The following is a 26,116-nucleotide window of genomic DNA, read 5'->3' on the forward strand; positions in this document are numbered from 1 at the left end:
CAGGAATGCAAATAAAGGGGAGAGGGTTTCTGGGATTCACTTACTGCGGTCAGGGATTAAATTATATCTACTTGTCTTTCTTCATTCCCCTGTTATGTTACGCTTTGCTCCCAAACTGCAGGAGGGATAGGGTGAGAATAAAAGACTTCTTCTGCACGGATCCCCTACATCCTTTGCATTGTGTTATGCCCCCCTTGGGGGGAGAATGTCTAGGATATAAAGAAACTGTCTATTTAAAAATGTGGACAAAGTACATAACAGGTTTCATAAAATCCAGATAAGTTTAAAACTATGTTGCTTTAAGTTTACCTTCATCCCTTATAATCTTTTTTTTTAAATTTTTGCTCCTTTGATATGGAAAACAATGGTTATTTTCGTCTGGAATTCTTGCAACTGCAGAGTAAATTCTGCGTCATTATCATGATTATCAACTGAATTTAAATTAATAATTTATAATTTTAACCTAATTTTCTGAGTTAGTAAGTACTCACAGCTCTTCTATACAATGCTAAACATAAAATAGGCTGAGCAGAAAGCAAGGTTCTCATTGCCTTTAGAAATCATCATATGCATGATGGAGAAAAAGTTTGATATGCAGACTGTTACAATAAGAAAAAGATTTAATAGTGAAAGTAGTGTTTCTTTCTTAGAGTTAGAAAAAAATATTATGATGGGTTCCTCAGCTATCAGCTTCTCATTGTATATAGGAACAAAGTGTGAGAACAAAGGCTACCAAGCAAAAATAAGTATTGTGAAAAACTTACGGAAGTCTCACTTGCAGAGTAAATTTCAGTATTATTTGTGTTCATAACAGGACTGTAACAGTCTAGAGAGTTCTGCTTTTTCTCTTGAAAGATGCAAGCTGAAGAGCAGATAATTTTCTACCTTATCAAAATGTCTTTCTCATTTTTTTAAAATGAACATTTTAAATTAAAATAATTACCAATATCTCATTTATTTATGTGGTAAGTTGTTCATTATCATGTACTGGATTCTAAACAGTGAAAGGATACAAAGTGGGGTTTTGTGATTCTTTGATTATTTTTGTATTAACGTTAGGTAGTTTAAGCCAAAAAGTTAGAGAAACAGGTTTAAACCTCTTTATGATTGTTGAAATGAAGGATGTCTGTTGAGGTTTAGGACTGGACTGGCCACTAAATGCTGGACAGACGCTCTCTATTAACCCCTCTCCTGTCCCCAGAAGGGGAAGAGCAAAGAGAATAAGGGAGAGAGACTTTATGGGTTGGAAAATAAAACTAACAGGTTTAATGAAACAATAACAACAATAATACTACAGAATAATAATGTAAATAGGAAAATAATGAAATATATACAAAATCAGTATCAAGTCTTCTCCCTACCCCCTCCCAATGACGATTATGTCACCAGAGGCTCTATGGAGCAGGGCACTGGAAAAGTCCCAGATTGGACCCAGCAGCAGGTGGGCGCAGGATTCAGGAATGCATGGATCAGGATCAGAGGAAGACGAACTAGCAGGGTTCTGCTCAGACATTGATCATGGTGAAATCATAGAATCGTAGAATGTATTGGGTTGGAAAAGACCTTTGAAGATCATCTGGTGCAACCATCCTGCAGTGAGCAGGGACAGTGTTACTAGATCAGGTTGCTTAGAGCCCCATCAAGCCTGACCTTGAATAAAAAGAAGATGAAGAAATATAAAGAAGAAGGGCTTGACCCTTGTGACCCCTCAGCTTTATACTGAGTATGATGTATGTGGGGTGGAATACCTTGTTGGTCAGTTTTGGGTCATCTGTCCTGTCTGCTCCTCCCCACAGGTGTTACACCTCACTTATGACACCCCAGTACAGCACCCATGATGTGGCAATGGCCTTGGTTTCCATAGGTGCCAGTATAAGCAAGAGCTATATTTATATAACGTATCTAACAGTAACTATAAACATCAAGCTCTACCAGTTGTAGAAGTGAACGCTGTCTGGAAAAACATGCCATTGGTTTCAGAAAGTACAGTCATTTAGAAGATACTTAACTGAAAAGTAAAATCACTACATAGAGAATTAGTTCAGTTTAGCTCAAACTGGGGCAACGTCCCTTTCTTGTGTTTTAATAGTATGTTAATTTTTTAAATAGGTGTTGTTGAGAGTATTGCTGTTAGTTCAGAGGGAGCGTTATTCTGTTCAGTTGGAGATGACAAAGCAATGAAGGTGTTTGATGTAGTCAACTTTGATATGATCAACATGCTGAAACTTGGGTAAGTTACTTCTTGAAAATATTTGTTTGGAATTATAAATGGAGATTGTTTTGCTAAGAGGTAAGTCAATAATTTGGGGTTTTTACCCAGTCAGATGAAGCTGGGTAAGTTGCATTGTCTGAAATGCATCTGGTGGCTGGAGACTGCCTGACTGGATAGAAAAAACTGTGTCTCTGTGTAAGAGTACGTGAATGAAGTAAGTCTGTGCCTTTCTTCAGTGTCAAATATTATGCACAGAGAGAGCGTGTTTGTTAAAATACTTAGATAGGCCTATTGTTTTTCTGTTGTTTGAATTTTCTGAAGTTTCTGAATTTAAAAATTCTAGACAACTAATAGTTCCAGTAGAAAAGGAATTTTACCTGTGTGTATTTTCTTTCTTCTTGTCATAGGGATAGAAATTTCCTTCTTAGAAAGGATGCTATTATTTTCCTTAGCCTTGTTGTAGTAGGAGTTTTGTAATTATATAGTATGTATCTAAAGAATCAGGGGGAGGTAGGAATCGATGTTACTGGAATTACAACAATACCAGAGGAAAACAAGCCCCACACTGTTACAAGGGTGGGTTTGGAGGTTGGGAGGATCAGTAAATGCTGTACCGAGAATGTTTCCACAAGCCTTTTAAAATTAGGAAACTTATTCCTTGTAGTCTGCTATTTGCTGCTTAATTGTGAAACTGAATAGAAGTATAAGCTAACAACAACAAAAAAAGCTTTTCAAAATTCCTCTGCAAAAGCTTGTTACCTGGTTTGCTGGCTATGGTTTTAGTATCATCCAGATAATGCACTTAGCCTGTAGGAATTGATTCCCTCTTGGCTGTCTGCTGTGGGAAAAATCCTTAGTCTTTTGTTTCTGCTTTTCTACTTAGTAGCCCTGTATTGTCACTACAAAATCAGTAAAATTATAGGGTAAAATAAAATTAATTTAGTATTAAGAGAAACTTAATTTTATGTTACAATAGAAGGTGGGTGTTTTCTATTTGAAAATTCAGGGAAAACTGAGGAAGAATTTAAATCCATTTTGCTTCAGGGATGCCCCGAGAATGCTACCTATAACATTTTTCTATGGTATATTCCTTGATTTATCTTTATATAGGTTTTTTTTCAACTTTGGTAATCAGGACCCTCCTCTCCTCATACATTTTTTTCAGAGTTAATTAAGTATTACCTGAAGTGAACTCTTTAATGAAACTCTTTAACCATTGTCCTGAAGAGCCTTTTCAAACTCAATGTTTGTTGCTCTTTCTTCTGCATTATTTATTTATTGAGCAGATATTTTCTGTTGACCTGCCTGAGGGTTTTTTCCCATGGCTGTTTCCTCAGGCTTGCAGTGGTTAATGTAGAATGATACATTTTGTGTGGTCTTTTCAGCTCACATTGTCTTGTATTGCCTGCTTTGATAGGTATATGCTAGTACTTTGCAGGGTTGATTAGGTTTGTCTCATTCTTCAAATCCTTTAACTTCTAACTAATATATACAGTGTGGCTATCTACATGTTCCCATGCTTTATGCTTCCATCAATGATCTGGAGAAGGGTGGCTGTTTCTGCAGAAAGTTTGTATCAATGGGACATCGTGTTATGTATTTATTTGACCCTTTACTTTCTAATGAACCTGAGACAAAGTTCTGGTTAGGTTTCTCTTTATGAGAGTCTTTACCTGGCAGGCATAGAAAACCCAAATTATTAGAGTCCATCATTTGTCAGTCATTCAGTATCTGTTAGTTTGATTTGTGAAAGGATACTAAATACATGTTTCTTATGGAGACTCTATTAGTTCTTTGTGATCTGTCATTGAGTTTCTGAGCTCTGGTTCTCAGCTCTTTGCTTACAAACTTTTTCTAAAAACAGACATAATATTTATTATTGACCATGTCTCTGGCTTGTTGTATTTGTAGAGTACGTTTTTGCTAGTAGCAGATGTGTTCCTTTTTAAATGCATTCAGACCACATTGGATATTGTCTCAATGTTACTTGCATCTCTTTTGGTGTTTGTTTTGGTTTGGTTTATTTTTTTGGCATGACCTATTTGAACTTTAGGTATATAGCAAAGGGGCAGTTGTCATCATTTCCACTGAAGCATTAATCACTTAACAGATGGAACAGAAATGCTGCTGAGTCATAGAAGTTGACTAGTAATCATTGATGACACTGGTGACATTTAACTGGATTTCCATCCTTATTCTTCTTTTATACCCACCTTCTACCTTTGCTTTCTGTCACCTCTTTATAAAACAATATGGGAGCAACAGAAATTGAGCCATCCAATGAATTGTTTTGCTTGAGAAAGCTTGGTTATAACACTGTAGAATTTTAGCAAGACAGATAGTAGCAAGACTAGTAAATATAGCTCAAAATTTCCTTCTGATATTTGATTTCAAGTCTATAGCATAACTCAATTCTTATTTAAGTAAAACAAATCCTTACTTCTTTTCTTTCTTTTTTTTTAATCCTTCCACTCTTTGTTGCAGCTACTACCCTGGCCAGTGTGAATGGGTGTATTGCCCTGGAGATGCCATATCTTCTGTTGCAACATCTGAGAAGAGCACAGGAAAAATATTCATATATGATGGACGAGGAAATAACCAGCCACTTCATGTTTTTGACAAGCTCCATACATCCTCTCTTACTCAGATACGGTTGAACCCTGTCTACAAAGTAGTAGTGTCGGCTGACAAATCTGGAATGATCGAATACTGGACTGGTACTCCTCATGAATATAAATTTCCCAAGAATGTGAACTGGGAGTATAAAACAGACACTGATCTATATGAATTTGCTAAATGCAAAGCTTACCCATCCAGTATAAGTTTTTCACCTGATGGCAAGAAAATGGCCACTCTTGGGTCTGACAGAAAAGTTAGAATTTTCCGGTTTTTGACGGGGAAGCTCATGAGAGTCTTTGATGAATCTCTGAGTGTGAGTTTCTTCTTGCTTCTCTTTTTTGAGGCTTTTCTCTACTTACTTTATTTACCAGCACATTCACTTAAGTTTTCATCTGTTTCTAAAGCTGAGCCTCACTGCTCTGTTTTTCTTGCACAAAAGGTTTTCCATGTTCACTTCCTTGCCTCTTGTATTGCTTTGCGCCACAATTAATTCTTACTGATTTATGTTAGTTATGTAGTGAAACAGAATTGTTGAATTTTCTTCTGTTTTCATACTGCTAGATTTCTTTTTACTAGAAAGCAATTGTGAAAAATGCCCATTTCAAATGATGTCATAATAATGAATTAAATTTGTCATCTTCCAAAAACTTTGTTAGGCAGCTACACACCTTTCTTTACTTGAGCCTAGTACTACAAAATACCTATCAGGTCATTAAAATAAAGAGAGTATTATTTGTATTTATTTTAATTCTTCAGTTAAGTTTGAATGGAGTAGTCTCACTTGAATTCTGTATTTTCTAAGCATGTGGGTGAGTGTTTTGCTGGATCAGAAGTCAAAAATATGTTCATATAGTAGTAATTTATTGTGGGGGTTTTTTTTGGTAGATGTTTACTGAACTTCAGCAGATGAGACAGCAACTACCAGACATGGAGTTTGGCCGACGCATGGCAGTTGAGCGTGAGCTGGAGAAAGTGGATGCAGTAAGATTGATTAATATAATTTTTGATGAAACTGGACACTTCGTTCTCTATGGAACAATGCTGGGCATTAAGGTCATAAATGTAGAGACTAACAGGTAAGTTCCAGTGACATGCATTAAGATGAATATGTTTGTTTCAAAGTCTAGATTCAGTAAAATTTATAGTATATTTAAAACTTGCTAAGACTATGGGTGTCTCTAATCTTTTTTTGGTTGTTACTTGGGAGCCTTACATTAGACTGTAGATAAGATACTCTCATGCTTAGTAATGAGATGTTGCAGTTTAAAGCTTATGAAAACAGAGAAAAAAATATGGCAAGTGTATTTGTGTTAAAAATATTTAATGAATTAACCTCTGGCTAACTGAATGCGATAACAAAGTAAATGTGGATCATGCAGTTGGGACTTTAGCACCTAAAGAGGCTGACTATCAAATTACGTAGTAAGTTTGAATAGAGAAGCATCATAAAAACAACTAGTAAAAATTACTGTTTAGAGGATGTTTGAATTTTGCTTTGAGTCTTGCTGTCAGAAAGGAGACATTCTGGGACTGTGAGCAGCTAACAGTAGTTACACCTTTCTACGTCTTGTACTTCAGGTGTATTCGTATCTTGGGAAAACAAGAGAACATCAGAGTGATGCAGCTAGCTTTGTTCCAAGGAGTAGCAAAGAAACATCGTGCTGCAGTCACTATAGAGATGAAGGCGTCTGAAAATCCCGTTCTTCAGAATATCCAGGCAGATCCAACAGTAATCTGCACGGCTTTTAAAAAAAATAGATTTTACATGGTATGTGTGGTTTCTGTTAAAGTAACTCCATTCTTGTATTGATGTTTTCTCTGCACTAGTTTTTGTTTTTCTCCTTGCGTCTTTCTAGTGCTTTTTTTTTTTTTTAGTATTTGAACACAACTTTTCTAGAGGAGTCCCTTTATATTGCAAGTATATTCTAGAATACTTAGTTTGAGCTGGCTATAAATGGACTAGAAACAGTTTTAATTCTTTTCATTAGTGCTCAAGCAATTAAATAAACTTGGATGGTTTTGGCTGTATAAACTGTAGTTCTCTTAGAAAGTTATATGCTTTTGTTCTAGTTGAAAATGTAAATAAAAACATTTTCAAAACCTAACTAGATCTTATACTGATAAAAAAACAATAATTAACTGTATATACAAAATATGTAATAAAAAATAATTCAGAGTAGCATCAGGACTCTGTAGCATCAAGGACATTACAGGCAACTTATTAAGACAGGAGTAATCTTCCTGCTCACAATTTAGATTTTAGGTGAGATGCAATGAAGAAGCCAAACAGACAAGCAATTCCAGAGTAGTTAACAGTTTATTTGGGATGTGATCACAGGTCTATCTGTTACTTGTCCTTGAATTTAAGCATGTTTTCCATTGGAGCAGGACTATATAGTTTCTAAAGCTTCATGTGGTTACTGTGTAGTGTATAATGGAATAAACTACTCTGAACAATATGACGAACGAAGAAGAAAAGTTAGGCAAAATCTAGAAACATTACTGAAAGCATGACTATGCATGCAGAAAAATTAGTGATTGTCATTTTAAATGTAAATGTACTACTCACTTAAGCAGTTGCTCGTGTACTCATATATTTATTCTTTGTTTTCCTGTAAGTACTATAAAAATTACATTTCTAAGATTCCTTGTGTTTCAAATTAAATTTGCTGGTTTTCTGTAGTTTTCTATTTATGCAGTATTGGAATAAGAGGATTCAGCTTGACTTTGTAGTGAAACTAGAAGTTTTGTGATGAAACCTGACAGTTTTGTTTGAATATAACAGAACACATTGTTGTTCTTCACTTTTTTTTTTTTTTAAAGAGAAGATGCTGAACTACTGTGGGTTTTCTGTTGAAGAGAGGAGGAAATCTAAAGATAACGTTATAAAAAGTTACTTGGATTTTCATGTAGTCGTACTGCAATTTGCAACTATGGAAACACTGGTAATGCACAACACCAAAATGCAAGGATTGACTGTCTATTACATTCTCACCCAGCATTTCCAATGTAGTTGGGTGTTCAGCAGAATAATCACACTGATGTCTTGGATGCAGAGCAGTGTGTAAGATAAGGAGAAAAAAAAGAGGAAACCAAGCAGTTAACCTTTCGTTCTTTTATTCTTCAGTTTACAAAACGTGAACCAGAAGATACAAAGAGCGCAGATTCTGACAGAGATGTATTTAATGAGAAACCTTCTAAAGAAGAGGTCATGGCAGCCACTCAAGCAGAAGGTCCCAAAAGAGTGTCAGACAGTGCTATCATTCACACAAGCATGGGAGATATTCATATCAAGCTTTTTCCTGTTGAGTATGTATTTGGTAGTTTTTCTGTTGTTTTTCGTTCCATCTGTGCTTTTTGGTGGCCATATCCATGACTTACATTTCAAGGGGTAAATAATTATTTTCTTACCCTTTTTCTATTGTTGTTGTTTCCTGACATTTTCCCAGTACATCAATCTAGGAATGAGAATCTTGACAAACACAAATAAAGTAGGGTAAAAATAGGCCTAAATAACAGTTGGAGGCACAGATTGATTGTTGGTTTTTTGTGTGGTTTTATTTTTGCTTTAGCTTTTATTTAATTATTTGTTCAGGGGTTTTATTCCTTTCTTAACTTTGGTTCTTTCTCTAAACCACAGACGTGGATAGGTCATGATGCTCTTCTGTGTAAGCTGCATATTATTGAAAAGGCAGTGCTGTTTGATTCCATCTTGAAAAAGAATTGTAATGTTGGCAGCAGCAGCAGATTTGGCAGTAGGTGTGTGTGAGCCAGATGAATAGTACAGTTTGCACCTTGCAAATTTGGCCATTGTACTACATTTTGTTACTGCAGCTCCTTCAAGAGCAACATAAAATTTATGCCAGCATATGATTAGTGCTGTGTATATCCAAAACCAGGCATATAATTGAAAAAGTTTTACGCATGACAATTCCTTAAGTTACTGTATCAGCACCTTTCTTTTGAGATGGTAATAGATGTGAAGATTTTGTTCTAAAACAGGAAATGTATATATTATATTGCTGTACATTGAAACTTAAACCATTTAATTGTAGTCCATGCTTCTCCAACAAGTTCATGTTTTTTCATAAGCACAGGTAAGGCAACACAGCCTCAATTCTGTCCTGTAGGACTGCTAGTCTTTTATTGCTCAACAGAATCTTAATCTTAGCTGAAATCCTTGTGGCCTTGCCACCACACAAATATTTATTGTAGCCTGTATTTTCTGTTACATGATTTTAGGTGCCCCAAAACAGTGGAAAACTTCTGTGTGCACAGCAGAAATGGTTATTACAACGGACACATATTTCACCGTATCATCAAGGTAACTTGTAAAAAGCTAGGTTTTTTGTTGGTTTAGATAATGTAAATTTGTGGTCAGTTCTCTCTGTTAACCCTTTTACTTCCCTTTTGCACAAAGGATTTTTGGAATGGCTTCAGACTTTCGTGTAAAGTCTGAACAACTCTGAGGTTCTAAATAGCTGTTAATCAGTTTTTTAATGCTTGTTCTGCAACTGATAAGGTGGAAGAAATCTGAAAATTAAGAGAAAGATCAATTCAGAAATCCTGCTTCAACTAATAATTTGTTTCATGTCAGAAGGCATTTCTTGTAAGGCTTCTTAATTCTCTTGCACCTGAGTCACGCTGATACAGCCTAAGTTTATGCAGAAGGTAGGAATGGTCAGGTTTCTGTCCTTCACTAGCAGGAACACTAAGCTTGGTTTTTTACAAGTACTCAACTATCACTTAAAGCAGCCCTTATCATAGCATTTTATCACATTTTGTTGAAAAGCTTAAAGTAAATTTGAAAAAAAGGTCACCTGGCTTAAAACATATTTGCTTGCTTATTCTGTGCAATGATGTCGTAACATTTAATTTCTATGCAGGGTTTCATGATTCAGACTGGTGACCCAACTGGTACAGGAATGGGAGGTGAAAGTATTTGGGGAGGAGAATTTGAAGACGAGTTTCATTCAACTTTACGACATGACAGACCATATACACTCAGCATGGCTAATGCAGGACCAAATACCAATGGATCACAGTTTTTTATAACAGTAGTGCCAACTGTAAGTAATATTAAAAGCTCAATTTAAGGCCTGAGATGCTAACTAGATAGCAAAAATATATTCTTTTTTCTGATGGAAAAAGAACACAGTACTATGTAATTAATCTTTTCTTGTTATTTTGCAAATAAATGCCGCACACAATGATGTATACTTTGTAGGCTTCACTGAAACAGTCCTTTTAAGAAACAGAAAAGTATTTTTTGTCAGTTGTGATAGAGACCTTTTGTATTTAATAATTGGGAGTAAGGTCAATTAAATTCTTATTAAATCAGACACGTTTGCAATTGTATATTACTAAAGTATTTTGTGTTAATATACTGGTTTAAAGTTAATGGAAATCTAGCTTATTGCTTAGATTGTTTGAAGTTTTTGGATATGATGCCAGGATGACGCCTTAATATTGCCTAATTATAGCTATACAAAGAATCCAGTATTCGGATTAAAGGAAATCTTGCAACCTGTGCACAATTTCAGAGCAGAAAAAGTAAAGTCTGATATGTGAATCTAACAGATACAAAACAACTCCTTAAAGGCAACACTTACAGAAACCACAAGACTTTGAAATGAGCACTATAAGAATGTGTCTGTCTTTAAAAGCACCTATCTACCATAATTTTGAAGCTTATTAAGTTAAATCTGTGTCTATATTCAGATTGCTAATTGGACTTACTGTATTAATATGACTTTGAATTAAGTAGTAGCCTGGACTGGCGCTTACAATTCAGCTGTGAAAATACCATGAAACAGAGACTGAAGCAGCATCTCTATGAAATCATAATACAGTTTAAAATAAATGCTATGCATTGCTGTAACTTGACCTCTATAGTACTTTAAAAGTGAGCTTAAATGCATATGAATATGTATTAGCTGCACTTAAATATTTACTTACATGCTAATATTTACATAGTATTAAGTTTCATAGTCTGAACATATGAAATGTATCCATGTTTACTTATTCTAAGTCTGGTTTGGTACCTAACCTACATGGTGCTTTCTGTTTTAATATGCTTTTTCTTTCTTCTCCTGCACCCTCAAACAGCCGTGGCTGGACAACAAGCACAGCGTGTTTGGACGTGTGACTAAAGGAATGGAAGTTGTTCAGAGAATCTCAAATGTAAAAGTCAATCCCAAAACTGACAAACCCTATGAGGATATCAGCATCATTAATATAACAGTGAAGTAAGCTACAAACTGAAGGTTCTAGCTTAAGCAGAAAAAACTCAGCACAGTGGACGCCAAAAAGGGACCTAGAAAGTACAGAAATGTTTTTGATAATTCCTAGATAATACATGCCAGGACACAGCAATCACCAGTTTTACTATTTTTAATGTACTCTAAAGTGCCCTAACTCTATTTCTGGTAACTTTGTATGTTAAAGTAAAAACACTTGCATGTTTCTTACTAAGTCTACTGTCTTTCTTGCATTTTTTCTATGCAAAACTGAAGATTAAAAAAACTATACCATGTCTTAGTGTCATGTCATGTGTTAGTCTTTATAAAATAGACTCATTGTATAGTTTGTCACTTTCATGCTTGTTTTCATGTTTTGTGTCTAATTAGTCCCTTTCACAGTATTGAAATCTTTGACAAAGGAGGTGGTCAGAAATCCTAAACTATGAGTCAGCCCTTCAGTTGTATGTACACGCATCAAAAATTAGATTAAGTTGCAATAATATTTGCTATGACAAGGTATGCAATCTACCTCTGTCATTTAAAAATGTCTGTGATATCTTCTGTGTCCAGAAACCACCATCAACTCTTGTAAGGCCAGTGCATAAGGCCTGTGCAACTTGTTTGCCATTGCCAATAATGCTTTTTTCTATCAGTGTTTGCTTCCTTATTATTTTAGCCTGTTTATGGCTTCATTTTTACCCAAAGACCTAAAAACATTACTATTTCTACTGAAATACTTAGTTTAAAGTAAATAATGGCAATCACCTCAACTAAGCTTATGTCAAGTGTTTGTGATGCAGTCCTCACTGAAGCTCAGACAACTTCTCAAGCTGCTGTGAACCTGGGACTAGATATGGTTGCATTATGAAGTTGAAGAGGAAGGCTACTCTAAAATGAGTAAAATTAACTTTTACAGTTTATGTTTACTCAGGAGTTGTACAGTCCTGGCAACTTCATGAAACAAGATGTGATGTATGCTAATCAAATTCAGTTCCTCAGCAGCCTCTGTAGGAAGAGGAATTCTTCACTGAATTAAAGGGAAATCTTCAGGGATAAATAAGAAACATTGTACAGTAAGTTAAATGTAGCACAGTTCTATTCTGAAATTACCTTAAAGAACAGAGGCAAGTTTAAGAAAGAATTTTAATAAAGTTTTACATACTTTTATTGAAAAGAATTAATTTTCTGGGAAATTCAAGTTGAAGCAGCTTATTAATTCTTTCCACTATAAGAGCCCTTTCTCTCAAGAAATCTCCACTTAACATCCACACCTACTCCAACAATTTCAAACAATAATTATCTCAGAATAAAATGCTGATGTACCACATAGTCCACAATCAATATGAAGGTAGCATACAGTCAGATCATATGTAATGGTAAAACTATTACTCAGATAGCCTAGACATACTGGTTTTTGAGCAGAGATTCTTTAAAGAAAGCTACAACACAGTCACTGGATATTGTATTTACTCAATTTCACAATTAAGTCAAAAGCTATGAAAAGTCTTTTCAAATAATCCTCATAGTTAGTAATGCTTGAGTGAGTTCTAGTTGAGGAAACATTCCAATTACATACTGCATAAGTCAGTACACTAAAGTTCAGTAAAACAGGTGAAACAAGCTTAAATTTATAACTGAAGCAGTTTATATGTAGTAATTTATAACACAAGTAAACCTCTTAGTGTACCTGTTTACACTGAAGAGCTCACAGACAAATGCAACACTTTCACAGTTACTTCAAGTCATCATAAACTCCATTTTAAAAACACTTTAATGATAGCATTCCATGTGTCACAAGCAATCCTTTTGTATTCAAAAATATGCATGAGTGAGTGTTTTTCCTCTGTCCTTAACTGAAATGTTACAAAAAGTCCAAATGGGTCACCTTGAACATTTTAAAGTAGAAGGAGAACTATACTGAGAGGCACGTATAACTAAAGCATAGGCCAGCTAAGATAATGTTACAGACTCTGGATTTTTCTAAAGAAAGCATGTCTTGCCTGTTTAAAATATACCAGAAAAAGGTATCTACCAAGCTTAGCAGAACTTCTTCATATTTTTAGAAGAGCTATGAAGGGACAGTCTGTCCTAACTACGTCCACAACTGCTCTGCAGTGCAGGGTGAACAGATGCTCAAGTCAGAGCAGCCAATCGTATTTTGCAAGAAGTTACAGGCTGGGAAGCATGAGCAATTTTTAGTTCGGTAGTTACAAGAAAACACCTTTCAGTCCATTGTAAACTACTTCCAGATTTATCAGGTTTTCTGAAGAAAGAGTAAACACCCCTTCTCAGTACCTATGTACATATGTAGGCATTGAAGCCCATTTCACAAACATTTAACTACTTTAAAGCTTAGTGTTCCTTCAGCTACTATTAAGTCATTAGACTTGCTGAAACTGAAGCTGCATTTAACGCATTTTACATGAAATACAAGTAACAAGAGAAAACTACAAATATATGTCATTTCTCTTGAAGAAAAGTGCAAACATACTAAATTATTTATTTATACATTCTTGGCTTTTTCTAAGCTATGTAGTAGGAAAACATAAAATTGATAATATTACAATAAAAGCCATAGCCACAGATAATGGGATACATTTTCTTCACCAGGTAAAGTTCAGAGCTCTTACAGGTAGACACACTTTCCAGTGTGGCAAAAACACCTACCCATCTGTGAAACAAGACAGCTCACTGCCACTGTCTGATTGTCCCAATTCACCTCTACTCCAGTAAGAAAAGTGATGACAGGGAGTTTTGGTCCACTGGCCATGCTCTTCATAGCTCTTCTACTAACATGAAGAGCTCCATGGCACAGCTTCTATTGGCAATGGCTGTGCTCTTAAAAAGGAGGCCAGAAGATTTTGGTGTGCATATCAGACAGATAGTATTGTTATCATTGCTGCACATGCAGCAGAAAAATAGACATCACTAAGTCGCTGCAACCTTCTCTATATTTAAAAAGTGCTACACCCATATGTTACGGGTTTGTGAATGACTAATCTTTGAGAGCAGAGGCATTGGTGGCAGTTCCATGTAAAAGATACAGTAGGAATTGAAAATCTAATTATGGAGTGTTTATATAACATTTTACCATCTGCTCTTCTAAGTCAGAGCTACAATCAGTGTACACTGCTTTTACATGGTGGTGTTTAATATTTTAAGGCCACTACCTTAATCTGGAAGTATGACTTCTACGTAAGAGTACAGCACTACTTCTTCAGGAAGGTTTTTGGGTGGTTTTTTTTAAACTCTATTTGACTTCTTGAGGAGTAAGCTTAATCTCCAAAGGCAGATTATGTCCTCAAGCATGCACAAAACACTTTCAACTCAATATCACTGTAAGCTGTGCATAAATAATTTAGCATGTGCACAGTTATCAAAAAACCCCAACTAACCTCTCCCCCTAGTCAGAAAACAACAAGCTAAACAATGCCAGAGCCCCCAAGCCCTGCAACACTGTTCCCTATTTTCAGTTATGAAAAGTTCCCTTTGCCCAGTTATGCTGCCTTCCAGTAACAAACAGGGACGCTAATAAATAATGGGTGAAACATTTTGTGGTGTATTTGCACATAATTTTCAATGCCACCTTTATGCATTCTTTAGATATTGAAGAGTAGCACCATTTATTTCTGACTAATAGAGCTGGCTATTCTAACAACTTGAGATGGATTTTGAAAGTATTTCTAACTCACTCAAAATTTTTCTGACACCCATTAACTACTGTAATCTTGTTATAACTATTAGATGATCTCTAACACATATATTATCAGGGAAAAACTGTAAATTGTAACAGCCTAATTTCACAAAAAAGAATTTCAAGGCACCCTTGTAACAAGCCCATTCCATTACTTCTAAATGTGTCAAATTTCAAAATTTCAAAAACACTATAATGGCACAAGTTTACTGAACCAATTATCCCATCTAGGAGAAAGGCTTGTATTTTTCTGTAACCACCAAATTAAATAAAAACCCCTTTTCAGACAGCAGACCTGGCTACAACATCCTAAATCGTGCAAACGTATCAAAACAGTAAACTACAACCTTAAACTGCAGCTGCTGTAAAATTAAGCCACATCCAGGACACCAGCAGCTACTAACTGCCTTGAAAGCCAGTCCAATCCTTCATAAAGTCCTGTACCACTTCGGGCATCACAAGCCTGAATATACCAGCTACGGCCACAGCAGAGTTTGTGGAGACTGAGCAGTTCTGTGATTTCTTCCACTGAAAGTGCACCTGCTACATCCTGTAACAGAATCAGATACAAAGACTCAAATTATTTTTCCATATTATGTTTGAAGCATTTTACTTTTAACCAATGGTTTAGATTGAAGCTACAGATCACATGAAAGCTTTCCAAACACAAAAGCTAAATAAAAGTTACATATTTACTACTTGTTACCAAAAAACAAAAACTCATTGTTGAATCTACTAAACTTCTAGCATAACTTCTTTTATAAGCATGTAAACATCTTTTCCACATTACCTATTATGTTTGAAGCATTTTACTTTTAACCAATGGTTTAGATTGAAGCTACAGATCACATGAAAGCTTTCCAAACACAAAAGCTAAATAAAAGTTACATATTTACTACTTGTTACCAAAAAACAAAAACTCATTGTTGAATCTACTAAACTTCTAGCATAACTTCTTTTATAAGCATGTAAACATCTTTTCCACATTACCTTAGAATTTGGTACATAAACTGAGGAAAAGAGTAACAGAGTGAAAGAAAATCACAAGTACCTGTTTATTAGCAAAGATCAAGAGCAAGGCGTCCCACAATTCCTTCTCTGTTAATAATTTTGCAAGTTCACTGTGTGCTTCACTGACCCTGTCTCTGTGACTGCTATCAACCACAAACACCACCGCTATGAAAGAAAGAAAGAAATGCTTTATATACATTCAAATATAAACTCTCTAAAATTAGCCTTCAACTTATACGATTCTTTTTTCCTAGCAGTCTTCTATGTGAAGCTTTTCAGCAGCACACAACTTCAATTTCAAATCCAGAACCGAGAAACACTTACATACTTCTATACTTTTGACAAAAATCTATAATTCATCCTAAAACAGTTTGAAGGTTTTTGCCTAGTCTTACATAAAGGCTGTGATATTTTAACTACTTATGTCTAAAAAACAGATTTACTATGTGTGGATTAAGTATCTCAGTTTAAACCATTTCTTGATTCACTTATACTCAAACAACTCTCATGTGACTGTTCCAGTTTCCCTTAACTGGCTGTAAAATCTTTGAGTTCAGATAAATCAGCACAGATTCCTTCAGCTGCAGACTACACAATCCAAGGAGAACTGCCATAGACTCAACACAACAGCAGATGATTTTACTGTCTACTACAGAGAGTAAATCAAGATGCCAGAAAGACTGGAGAGTCAGCAAAGCAGAGCTAGAGGGCAACATTTAAACTCATGGGTCTTGAAATGAAAAACACCTTAACATCAAAACTAAACAAAACTTACTGCAGGTATGTACCAGGTTAACTGCTTTGACTTTTTCTCCAACATACAATTCTTCAAGGCAGACATGATTCCATGCTATTGGTGTTTACACAGTAAATTTTAAGACGACAACAGAAGTATTAAAATACAGTTTTTAAAAGTTTGAAAATAGGAACAATTTAAAATGTTAAAGTTAGCAACGAAGGCTGCTGCATGAAGTGGAGCACATAAACTGGTATTTGTCATTCCTAGTATTTGAGATAATTCTTGAATGAATTAATGAAGAGGAACCCCTTTCTAAATTGGAAAACAACTACGGAGCATTTCAGAACAGCATTAATTTCTAAGTCAGCACCATTTAGATCAATGTTTTCAGTATCAGTAATTTAGTCTATGACTAGATACTACACTGCAATACCAAGCCAGAAGTTACAGAATTTTGTAGTATTTTTTAAGTTGCCAACTAAAGGTTCCTGAAGACTATTTTCATTTCAAGCGCTATTTAAATTTCATACCTGGCAAGTACTATTTCTCATTATGTAAACTTTGGAACACTGCACCTTGTCTGTTGTCATCTAGAACCAGTTTAATGGATTCTAATTTTGTCTGGCTCCATGAACTGTCTGATCTATTTATGGAGAATGCACCTTTATCATGCAGCAGACACTATGACCAACTGGGTTAAAATTTCTTAGCCCATAAATCTAGCAGCTGCACTTTGCATTAGACGAACAATGTTCTACAGTTATCAATTATTTCTATTAAAAATCTTTTTGGCTCTGAAATACAAGTTACAAGATAAAATACAGTTTAACAGTTGTATTAGTCTCACCTTGTGTATTGAGATAATAATGCTTCCACAAGGGCCTCAATTTGTGTTTCCCTCCTACATCCCAAATAGTAAACTTCAGATTCTTGTATTCTACTGTTTCAACATTAAAACCTGGAATACAAATATTGAAGCTTTATGGTCTTGTTCTGTATGAACATAAAATAATCAAATTTTATATATCAGTCACACATCCAGAAAAAACATTACATTTAAATCATTGCTACTAACCTATAGTTGGAATTGGCTGCATGAATTCATCTTGTTTTAACTTAAACAAAATAGTTGTTTTGCCAGCTCCATCTAATCCTAGAGTAACAACCCGAATTTCCATTTTTGGCCCAATATGTACCCTGTTGTCCTGGAAGAAACAGCATAGAGAAAACAAGATCAAGATTAGAAAATTCAAATTAGAAAACTGTTATGTTTAAGATAATTATTTTGTCACTATTTGTAAAGTGATTGAATGCATGCACTCCAAAAATACAAGGCACAATCATCAATTACCTCCAGCAATAATATAAACTCAAATATCCAATAATCTCTTGTAACAAACCTGTAACTTCTGCCTAAGGTATCACATACCTTTTAGAAAGACAGCCTATCTCCTGCTTGTATGCCCTGTAAGCAAAATTCCAAATTCTGTCATCATTTTTGGCTCAAACCACATGAGGAAGCGTTCACAGCAATTAGAATTCTCTGACCAGAGAAAACTGTTGCTTGTGTAGCTTTTCCACTATGTTTTGTCACATTATTAATGCTCCCACTTCCTTGTTGGAGGCTCTATAACTACACCTTTTCACATCAAGCCACATCCAATCCTTTACCGCATTGCAACAGCAACATTATTAGCATTAAGCAGTAATCTGACACAGTGAAGAAAAATATACCAAGTCTTGCTTGGAAGCAAGGAAAGAGAATCAACTTCCTACCTGTAGTTTAGACCAAGCTACCATGGGTGTTGAACATGCTGATGTTAACAATGCAATCAAGTGGTATTACTAATATAAAGCAGCAGCAAACCATAAATTGTAAAAAAACCAACACAGGCTAAGATTGCTATGTATGCCTTGAACATATTTTGAAGTCCTTAGAAATGGTACCTTGATGAAAAACCAGAGTTTCAGCCACCAGAACTATATGGCAATACATTTGTTTTCTAGACAAATCCAAACAGCACTGTGCTGGGCAAGAAATACACAAAACCTGTGTCTACCCACGCAGCTTTTCATTTATTCTTGCATTAAAAATGCCATTTATTGAGTGCAAAAATGCTACAACCTCTCCTGGTACAAGTTCAACACAAACCAGTGTGACCAGATCTATAAACATCCATGTCATGTGACCTGAGATAGATATAGGATCCATTATATAGCTGTTTGTATGTCATCATGACATGCAATTCCGTCCTACCCTCAAGGCACAACCTCTCCTAGTACAAGACCAACACACACCACGACCTATAAATACCTATGTCATGTGACTTGAGATAGACAGACAGGCAGATATAGGATTCCTTATATAGCTGGTTATATGTCATCATGACATGCAACTCCATTCTCCCCTCTGCCATGAACGAAGTAGCATACTGCCAGAATAACCAATACAGAAGATTTCATAAAAATACCAATTTGTCACAGGAGAAAAACAGATTTCAGATCTCCTACTACAGCTTTGCTGGCAGCAACCATTCTCTTTCCAAATGCTCAGAAATCTGCAAAGTTTTCTGAGTCAGATTAACAGCTCCTAAAGGCAAAACCAGACACACAAAATACCTCTCTGACTCAGCCTTGTAAGATGGTAGCATCAATCAGCCCTGAATACACAGAATGCAATTCATCATACATGAAATATGAATGCTGCTCCATTCATGGATAAATTTTGCAGAAGTTTCAAGTTGCAGGTTTCCCTGACCCTACTAACTCTGGTCTCTGCTGAATAGGGAAGGGAGGGGCAGAAGTGAAAATGCTGCCTTTATTGATCTGACAAAGTAATTATTAAATGGAAATTCAAATACACTGAAGTTACAAAACAAATTATTTGGAAGAAATTTAATTTCTGCCATCAACAAGGACTGAGATAGAATTCCCATGTAAGTGCTGATTTCCTTACAGTAAAAGCTTCCACAGCAAGTTAAATCCTGTTTCATCTCAGCAACAACAGATCCTATACCTCTTTCACCCACTCAGAACAAACAAAACTCCCATAAATCAAAGTATTTCTTGTTCTTTAGAGTTTCAGACTTACTCTCCTATGTGAAAAGTATCATCACTATCAAACCCCAATTAATTTAATCTCTTTCAAAGAACAGGTGGTATTCAAATGTTATTAAAGCAATAAAAACACCTACTTAGAAGATAAACTGCGTCTAAACTATCAGTGAATACAAAGCAACTATAGCACAATCACTTAACAAACTGAAAGAAATATAACTTTCATTTTATATTAAAATAATATAATAGCATTATTGCGTTTAAAAATAGCTATGAAGTTTTCAGGAAATAAAATAAACAACATTCTGCAGAAATTATGCTATCTTCATGAAAAAGCCAAAAATACATAGAAAAACAAAGGGCACATTCTTAGTGAGTTGAATATACAACAAATCAGGGATGTTTCCAAAGAACTGTGTCTCTAGAACTCAAAAATACCATCTTGCATATTTAAAAGAAAGCAGCTAGCGCTCAAACACAACTACTTATGTAGTCAATGTCAAACAAATGTTTCTCACACTATAACAGCACAGTGATTTTGTTGCTCAAAGACCAGATACTGCTCATTATATGACAAGACACTGTGGCTCTAACTGATAGTGAACTGCCTAAATTTACTGCAACAAATACAGCATCATAATGAGCACATATTATTTCTGCTTTCTTTTAAATTACATTTGAGACTTACTAAAATGGATAGCTGTACTTTTATGAAATTAAGAATACCTTTGTAAAAGTGACAGGTATGCTAGCGTCCAGCTGAACATGATCTGCAAGTTCTGTAAACTGCTGTTGCTGTTTCTGTAATGTCTCTAGCAATCTTGTAATTTCCTGTTTGGCCAACACTACTCTGCAGTCATCCTAAACAGACAAAGAAAACAAAAGCATGCCGTTCCTTTACTAACTTATTTAAAATACCAAAACACAAAGTAAATATGATGTCTGGAAATAAAGCATTTTCAGTAGAAATACTCTAGTTAAAGAAACTCACAGTTACAAAGTAGACTTATTTAAAATTGCAATACAAATGTGAAGACCCTGTCATTCTTCCTTAATACTAATAGATACTAAACAGTTCTGCAGTTTTAAAAAGCTTTTTCTTTGACCTCTCTTAGTCCTGTAGGAATAAGAATATAAGAGACAGTAATATAATATATAAAGATATGTATATCATTCACATATTATTCCAGCAGCTGGAATAGAGCAGCTGCCGTGCAGCATACAGCAAGACACTTAACACAAAGAGATTAATATGCAATCATTAATGATGGGAACATATGCATAGTTAAAAGTATACCTGACTAAGAAACCAGACACTTGCTCTAAATATTTATTTTTTTTAAGTACAAACAACACATTATTAAATAACACTCAGTTTATTGTTCACTATATACATTATTCTTGTTAACACTAAATGAAGTGAATAATGAACCAACTAGATACGCTCATGTAGCCACTTCCTTCACATATTTAATATGTTGAATTACCTGTGTTATAAGTGCTACCAAAAGTTATTTAGTCCTAAAGCATTTTTTGACAAATATCTTCAAACACGTATACCAGTAATTGCAACTGTAAAATCCTTCCCATAAATCTAGTGGGTTTTTTGCTTCAGCATCATCTTTCCTTTCTACTAACCTCACAAAAAAACCTCACAAATAACCTCACAATTAATCAGACAAGAGAATCATGCCACAGGATTTCCAGCAACTGCAGGACTTGATGCTTTTGTACTAATTATCCTTGTTTAACAGCCCCTAGTAATTAACAATTCAATCTCATGTTGTTTTAACATCATAAAGGAAATAAAAATGCAGAGTACTGTCTAACCTTTTAGTCTGTAGTCTAAACTTAATTTGCAGTTCTACCTATCTTGCCATATGTTACAGCTCACTTGCCAACCTACCTGTTGTAAAGTCTTCTCACAATGAAGGCAAGCTGTGGAAACCTGTGACAAGAGAATGGTCATGTCTTCTTGCTGTTGCCTAAGCCAAATCAACTTCTCTCTCACGTGAGCATCAACAACACTAAGAGCCATTTCCTCCTGACGACAAAGTGTTTCATGAAGATCAGAAAAATAGGCTCGGACACACGAGCGAGCGTTCTCTGCAGTCCCAGGTACCTACAGTGTTGCAGTTAGGAGATTCAGGGGATTAAGGATACCAGTTGATTCCAGAAGTACAATTTTCATTTTATTCCAGCTTCTAACCTATGTTCACATCTGCTTGGCTACACCACAGTTCAAGTCCCAGTTATACAGACAGTCTTGTCAGCCCTAAGATCAAGATCCTCCAAGAAGTTACTCCAATAATCAAGTAGCTTATTAGTATGTATACACACCTCACTAAAAATGACCAGGGAAAAAAGCCTCAATAGTACCACAGCACCTGAGAACAGATGCAATCTGTCACAGTACTGCAATACTGTACTAGCAGTTATACAGCTTTCCCTAAAAAATGTCTCATTATTTTCATGTAGCCTAAAAGCATCAAAACGGACTACAACTTCCCTTGTACCTGCTGGTTTAAACCTCAATACTGACTTGATAGAGATAAGAAATTAAGGTATTGTCCTATAAAACTTATGTATAATTTTCAAAGAAATCCCTTATTTTGGTTATTACAAAAATGGAAATACTCTGTGCATGCAGGGGAAAAAAAAAAAGCATACATGTTCAGTATGGGCCATTCCAACTCCATCTTCAACTATTTGTTCTCCTCCTTCTATATGCTGAACAATTCCAACCAATTTTCTGGAATAATCTGAGATTTCTTCTGTGAAAGTTCTTATACAGTGGGCCATGTCTAAAATTGATGCACGAATCTGGTTTGCTTCTGGTTCCAAGACAGAATGCTATTAATTTGAACATATCAAAGATCAATCATAAATATCTTCCTTAATCATCTTTTCTATTTAACTACATATTTACTATATATGTATGTATAAGTGTATGTATACATATATACCGGAAAGGCAAACAATAATTTAAAAACATATTGCAATTTGAAATGAAACCAAGAGTGACAGATTATGTTAAGATAGGCAGGTAGCAATTATACAAGTAAACATACAAATTTGCCTGTTTACCATAATCAATTATAAAAAAAGAAAGGTGGTTAGATTGCACCAGGTTCGGTGAACCTAGTGTTTGGATGATGAAAACAGCTTTCAGAACTGATGACTGAAAGCTGTGAGAAGTTCAGAAAAGCATCAGATAAAAGGATTGTCCATCTTTATATATAAATAACTTCTTGTAGTCTTAGAAATATTGTCTTGTAATTTTACCACAGCAGTTACCTGAAATGAAGGGAAAATGAAAGAGCAGTACGAAGTTATTCTATAATGACATATCAAGAACCTACATTTCTTTCTTGACAGTCTTTTCTACTTTATTAAATAAATAATTACACAAGCAAACCTATGGCATGACTAGAAATGGATTACTAGCAGTACCTTATGACCTTGATGTTTCCCGTATTCTTTGCAGACACAACACATAAGAGGACTCGCCTGACAGCCCTCTTCTAAACAAACAAACTCAATAGCATGCACTTGGTGTTGGGAGCACATGGTCTTCTCATGAGGTTTATCAGCAAGAGGTACACGTCTGTGTTTCGCTAGTGTCTTTGTAGAATGAGTAAGCTGGGAACAGTCTGCACACAGGTGAGTGGCACAAACAGTGCAATATACTGATGCAACATGGGCTTCATCTTCATCGCAACGAATTATACTCTAACAACAACAACAACAACAAAAACCAAACAAAGAAAGAGACAAAACTGAAGTTGTTAACATTTAATCCCAGGAACTGAGAAAAATCAAAAGACCCACCACCACTATAATCTTGTAAACAGACTTTCTTTAAAAGTTACACAGTAATAAATATTCGGACTACTTTGAAAACTTGAATTTAAGTTCCAAATTATTTTTTAAAAATAAAAGTCAGCTTCTTTTACAGTCAACTCCAATAAGTTATTCTAGAACTGTTCTGTGATCTTACAAATCCAGACTTCAGTGGACGTTGCAAATGTTTGGAGGCTAAAATAATTCAGGCTCCAGTCATTTCCTCCAAAGCAGCCATTACAGAACAAAGAATTTAAAAGTAACAGACAAAACATGAACACAGAAATATGCACTTAGGACAGTTATCTACTCCTAGAACGGCACTGAGTGATACTTTCTGCATACCAGTTGCTAAGGCTGAAATGATTAAAGCAACTGGTTTTGATACTGAAGCACCATCACATGACGTAGTGATATCAAATTACAATAAAAGGCAACTACTTCGGAAGCAGAGTTGAAGTCTTCAGGAAGAAGAATTGTTAGAAAACTGTCCTTACATCACTTTAACTAAAACATCCATATGAGTAACGCTTTCTAAAAATCTTAAAAGCCCATAAAAGGGGAAAACCATATGGATGCTTGGCAATACCTTTTTTTCTTCTCTTTTAGTCAGTACAGATTAGCATTAAATTATGAAGCAATTAATTGAAGCTTTAGTACTAGATACTGAAAGAAAACAACAGCATTAATACGGGAATTACATTTGACAAAGAACTTCTTTTTTTCCTCCTATCTACAGAGAACTTTAAGTAAAAGTAACAAAATTTTTGCTTTTTTTTTTAAACTCAGTACCTCTCCAGATAGACCAATGGTGTCTTCTGCTGTCCCACACTGCCCAGCAGGTCCATTCTGCAATCGTTCCAAGAGTTCCAACAAAGCAAAATTCTTTTTCAAGCCCCAGACACCAGAATCTCCTGTTTTTGAGGAAGAGTTACATGAAGGGGAGGAGAGGAATAAAAATCTCAAGCAAATATGACCATAAGAAGTTCCACAAACCACAGCTGAGATACTGACAAATATTAAGAAAACATCTAAGCTCAGTGCACTCCACAAAATAAATTGTGCACAAAAGAAGTATTTCAACTTTTGTTTCCCACAGGTCTTGAAGAAGTTTATAGACTTTATGTTCTGGTCCTCCACAATTACATTTAGCACCAACACAGTCATCTGCCTTGATATATTCTGACTTCAGAGCTTAGTTATATTTAGCTCTAGCACTCCTAGCAGCATCACAGTGCTTTTTGTAACAGAGCAAGGAAAAGTCACCTCTTTTTACAAGTTGAAGAAGTATAGAGCATAATATCCAATTTTAGAATCTAAGTTACGTCAAACCTGTTTGTAAATGTAGTCTGGATTTGCTGACGCTGTACCTAGACAGATTTCTAGACACTAACTCCCAGAAAGCAAAGAACAGAAAAGTGGCTAGGTGGTTCTCCTCTACAGTGTTTGTAACAGCACTGTCCCATAGCAAACTGACTGTGCACCCCACCTTCAGTTACTACAATATAAAAGCAACATACCAATATAATGATTGTTGATAGTAACATGGCCCTTGTATCTCCAGGTTAGCCACTAATACAGATAGCCATTAATAGCAGAGCATATATGGATGTACACATGCCAAAAAGATAAACCTACTAACAAAACAGATTATAGCAAATTAGCCTTTAATCAAACACTGGATAAGGCTGAGAGACAATGCAGCTGTTCAATTTCTTACAAAGGCATTTTCTTTCAAAGTTTTTAACATGTTTATTTAAAAAAAGAGAACAACAAAAAAAAAACAAAACAAACAAACCACAAACTAAGAAATACTCTCCTCAGTTTACATTCTCATATTTGATTTTAATCAAGTTAGTTCTTTTCCACATCTAGCATGAAGAGAAAGTCCAGGCAGAAAACTCAAAGCAGAACTGATTTATTGATATGTAAGAGGAAAAAATCAGAAAAGACACATCTGTAGCTCTTCTGTGTTTGTTTTCTAGTTCATAACTTCAAGCTCTCAGGAGAAGCAAAGTTATACGGCTTTTACACTCTTTCTTTAGCTTTTTATTGTAAATCCTGAGATTTACATGTTGGACATGGACATGTTATACTTTGTCAGTGCACTGTAGATCTTGGACACAGATAGAAAATGAGGCAACGCTTACATTTAAGTTACTAATCTACTAAACCAGAATTTATAACGAGTAAGCATCATATAAAACATGCATTACCATACAGAAAGTCGTGTCTCATTTCACTGGTATATACCATAATGTTTACATATTTGAGAAAAAGCCACCTTGCTCCTTTTTACACTAAATCTACTATCAAATTACTACATACTCAACACAGACATTTTCAATACATCTGATGAAGTGTTTACTTTATATTTCAAAACACTAAAAGATAAGTTGTGTAAATACATCTGTTTAATCTCTTGGACTTTAGCTCAAATCCCACTTTGGTCACAAATGTGAAAGAGTCTAGTGATCTCATTCTCGTGCCTACAAGGGATGTCTGTGTCCATTACAAAGTAGGAAGTGTGTCAGTCAGGAATGGGATAGTGACAGAGTGAAGATACCAAGACCAATTTCAGCCAACAACACAAATGCTGCTTTCAAAAGCATGACACTTGTCCGCAAAAAAGGATTACAAATAATGCAAGGAATAAAGAAGCAACTTTTGTCTAAATGTCTGAACAAAGTCGAAAGAGT

General features: G+C 35.2%; 2 protein-coding genes across 2 annotated transcripts in view; one reads left to right on the forward strand and one right to left on the reverse strand.

The window, feature by feature from the left end:
* The first annotated feature begins 2,114 nt into the window (after positions 1–2,114).
* PPWD1 (peptidylprolyl isomerase domain and WD repeat containing 1) lies at positions 2,115–11,301 on the forward strand. The gene is made up of 8 exons (XM_010188623.1): positions 2,115–2,230; positions 4,697–5,144; positions 5,717–5,907; positions 6,410–6,599; positions 7,959–8,140; positions 9,074–9,155; positions 9,718–9,900; positions 10,940–11,301. The coding sequence occupies exons 1-8, from the start codon at positions 2,178–2,180 to the stop codon at positions 11,081–11,083; spliced, it is 1,473 nt and encodes a 490-aa protein (XP_010186925.1). The 5' UTR covers positions 2,115–2,177; the 3' UTR covers positions 11,084–11,301.
* Positions 11,302–14,982: 3,681 nt separating this feature from the next.
* TRIM23 (tripartite motif containing 23) overlaps positions 14,983–26,116 on the reverse strand; it is a gene marked incomplete at its 5' end in the record, with an annotated part of 15,550 nt that continues 4,416 nt past the window's right edge. The window contains 9 exon segments of the mRNA XM_010188624.1: positions 14,983–15,317; positions 15,819–15,943; positions 17,365–17,475; positions 17,593–17,722; positions 20,301–20,435; positions 21,481–21,696; positions 22,245–22,427; positions 23,028–23,306; positions 24,210–24,331. Coding sequence (XP_010186926.1) covers positions 15,138–15,317; positions 15,819–15,943; positions 17,365–17,475; positions 17,593–17,722; positions 20,301–20,435; positions 21,481–21,696; positions 22,245–22,427; positions 23,028–23,306; positions 24,210–24,331 — 1,481 coding nt within the window.

Source organism: Mesitornis unicolor, unplaced genomic scaffold (assembly GCF_000695765.1).
Source record: "Mesitornis unicolor isolate BGI_N332 unplaced genomic scaffold, ASM69576v1 scaffold3107, whole genome shotgun sequence".
Taxonomy (NCBI): domain Eukaryota; kingdom Metazoa; phylum Chordata; class Aves; order Mesitornithiformes; family Mesitornithidae; genus Mesitornis; species Mesitornis unicolor.